Source organism: Lepidothrix coronata, unplaced genomic scaffold (assembly GCF_001604755.1).
Source record: "Lepidothrix coronata isolate B3197 unplaced genomic scaffold, Lepidothrix_coronata-1.0 Scaffold494, whole genome shotgun sequence".
Lineage (NCBI taxonomy): Eukaryota > Metazoa > Chordata > Aves > Passeriformes > Pipridae > Lepidothrix > Lepidothrix coronata.
In genome coordinates this window covers 24,084-26,407 of record NW_016690674.1, presented here as the reverse complement: position 1 = coordinate 26,407, position 2,324 = coordinate 24,084, and the positions used below count along the sequence as shown (strand labels likewise).

Here is a 2,324-nt window from a genome sequence, read left to right as displayed (position 1 = left end):
GGCTCATCTCACACCTCCCCCATGGATTTTGAGGACAAACCCAGGGTTTTGGGGACCCTCTGGTTACCACAGGCCCTACATGGGTCTGGTGATCCCATTATGGGGTCCTTGTCACCCCTGAGTGCGTCCTGTGGGTTTTGAGGGTAAATCCCTTGATTTTGGACCCCTTTGGCCCACGGCTGCCCCTTCCCACAGGCCCTACACGGGTCTGGTGATCCCATTATGGGATCCTTGTCACCCCTGAGTGCATCCTGTGGGTCTGGTGATCCCATTATGGGATCCTCGGGGATCCCTGAGTGCATCCTGTGGGTTTTGAGGATAAATCCCGGGATTTTGGGTCCCCTTTGGCCCACGGCTGCCCCTTCCCACAGGCCCTACATGGGTCTGGTGATCTCATCACTGAATCCCTGTTTTCCTCAGGGATCCCTGAGCTTCTTCAGGGCTCATCCCACATCTCTCCCGTGGGTTTTGAGGACAAACCCAGGGTTTTGGGGTTTGTCCTGGTTACCACAGGCCCTACATGGGTCTGGTGATCCCATTGTGGGATCCTTGTCACCCCTGAGTGCATCCTGTGGGTCTGGTGATCCCATTATGGGGTCCTTGTCATCCCTGAGTGCGTCCTGTGGGTCTGGTGATCCCATAATGGGATCCTCGGGGATCCCTGAGTGCGTCCTGTGGGTTTTGAGGATAAATCCCTTGATTTTGGACCCCTTTGGCCCACGGCTGCCCCTTCCCACAGGCCCTACATGGGTCTGGGGATCCCATTATGGGATCTGTGTCACCTCTGCTCATCCCACACCTCCCCTGTGGGTTTTGAGGGTAAATCCCGGGATTTTGGACCCCTTTGGCCACGGCTGCCCCTTCCCACAGGCCCTACATGGGTCTGGTGATCCCATTATGGGATCCTTGTCATCCCTGAGTGCATCCTGTGGGTCTGGTGATCCCATTATGGGATCCTCGGGGATTCCTGCGTGCGTCCTGTGGGTTTTGAGGGTAAATCCCGGGATTTTGGGCCCCCTTTGGCCCACGGCTGCCCCTTCCCACAGGCCCTACATGGGTCTGGTGATCCCATAATGGGATCTGTGTCACCTCTGCTCATCCCACACCTCCCCTGTGGGTTTTGAGGGCCAATCCCGGGATTTTGGGCCCCCTTTGGCCCACGGCTGCCCCTTCCCACAGGCTCTACATGGGTCTGGTGATCCCATTATGGGGTCTGTGTCACCGCTGAGCTCCCTCAGGGCTCATCCCACACCTCTGCTGTGGGTTTTGAGTATAAATCCCGGGATTTTGGGCCCCCTTTGGCCCACAGCTGCCCCGTCCCACAGGCTCTACATGGGTCTGGTGATCCCACTGTGGGATTCTTGGGATCCCTGAGTGCATCCCCCCATCTCCCCTGTGGGTTTTGAGGACAAACCCTGGGTTTTTAAGACTCCACCTCCAATATTTGCCCCATCCCACAGGCCCTACATGGGTCTGGTGATCCCATAATGGGATCCTTGTTATCCCTGAGTGCGTCCTGTGGGTTTTGAGGGTAAATCCCGGGATTTTGGGCCCCCTTTGGCCCACGGCTGCCCCGTCCCCCCAGGACCTGCAGGCCCAGGACCGCGCCCACCGCATCGGGCAGCAGAACGAGGTGCGGGTCCTGCGCCTCTGCACCGTCAACAGCGTGGAGGAGAAGATCCTGGCGGCGGCCAAGTACAAGCTCAACGTGGACCAGAAGGTGATCCAGGCGGGAATGTTCGACCAGAAATCCTCCAGCCACGAGCGCCGGGCCTTCCTGCAGGCCATCCTGGAGCACGAGGAGCAGGACGAGGTGAGGGGGGAGAGGAGTCCTCGGGGAGGGGGGAGATTCCGGGGGATTCAGGAGGCACCACCACAAAAAAAAGATTTCCTCGAGGAGAGGGGGAATTCTGGGGAATTCAGGAGGCACCACCACAAAAAAAAAAAGATTTCCTCGAGGAGAGGGGAAATTCTGGGGAATTCAGGAGGCACCACCACAAAAAAAAAAGATTCCTCAAGGAGAGGGGAGTGAGAAAAGATTTCCTCGAGGAGAGGGGAAATTCCGGGGAATTCAGGAGGCCCCCCCACAAAAAAAAAAAGATTTCCTCGAGGAGAGGGGAAATTCTGGGGAATTCAGGAGGCACCACCACAAAAAAAAAGGTTCCTCAAGGAGAGGGGAGGGAGAAAAGATTTCCTCGAGGAGAGGGGAAATTCTGGGGAATTCAGGAGGCACCACCACAAAAAAAAAGGTTCCTCAAGGAGAGGGGAGTGAGAAAAGATTTCCTCGAGGAGAGGGGAAATTCCGGGGAAATTCAGGAGGCACC

General features: G+C 56.9%; 1 protein-coding gene across 1 annotated transcript in view; it reads left to right on the top strand.

The window, feature by feature from the left end:
* Positions 1–1,486: 1,486 nt before the first annotated feature.
* The window catches only part of LOC108510130 (nuclear protein STH1/NPS1-like), a gene marked incomplete at its 5' end in the record, with an annotated part of 13,716 nt that continues 12,878 nt past the window's right edge, over positions 1,487–2,324 (top strand). The window contains one exon of the mRNA XM_017839821.1: positions 1,487–1,813. Within this exon, the coding sequence (XP_017695310.1) occupies positions 1,487–1,813 (327 nt within the window). The remainder of the gene's footprint in view (positions 1,814–2,324) is intronic.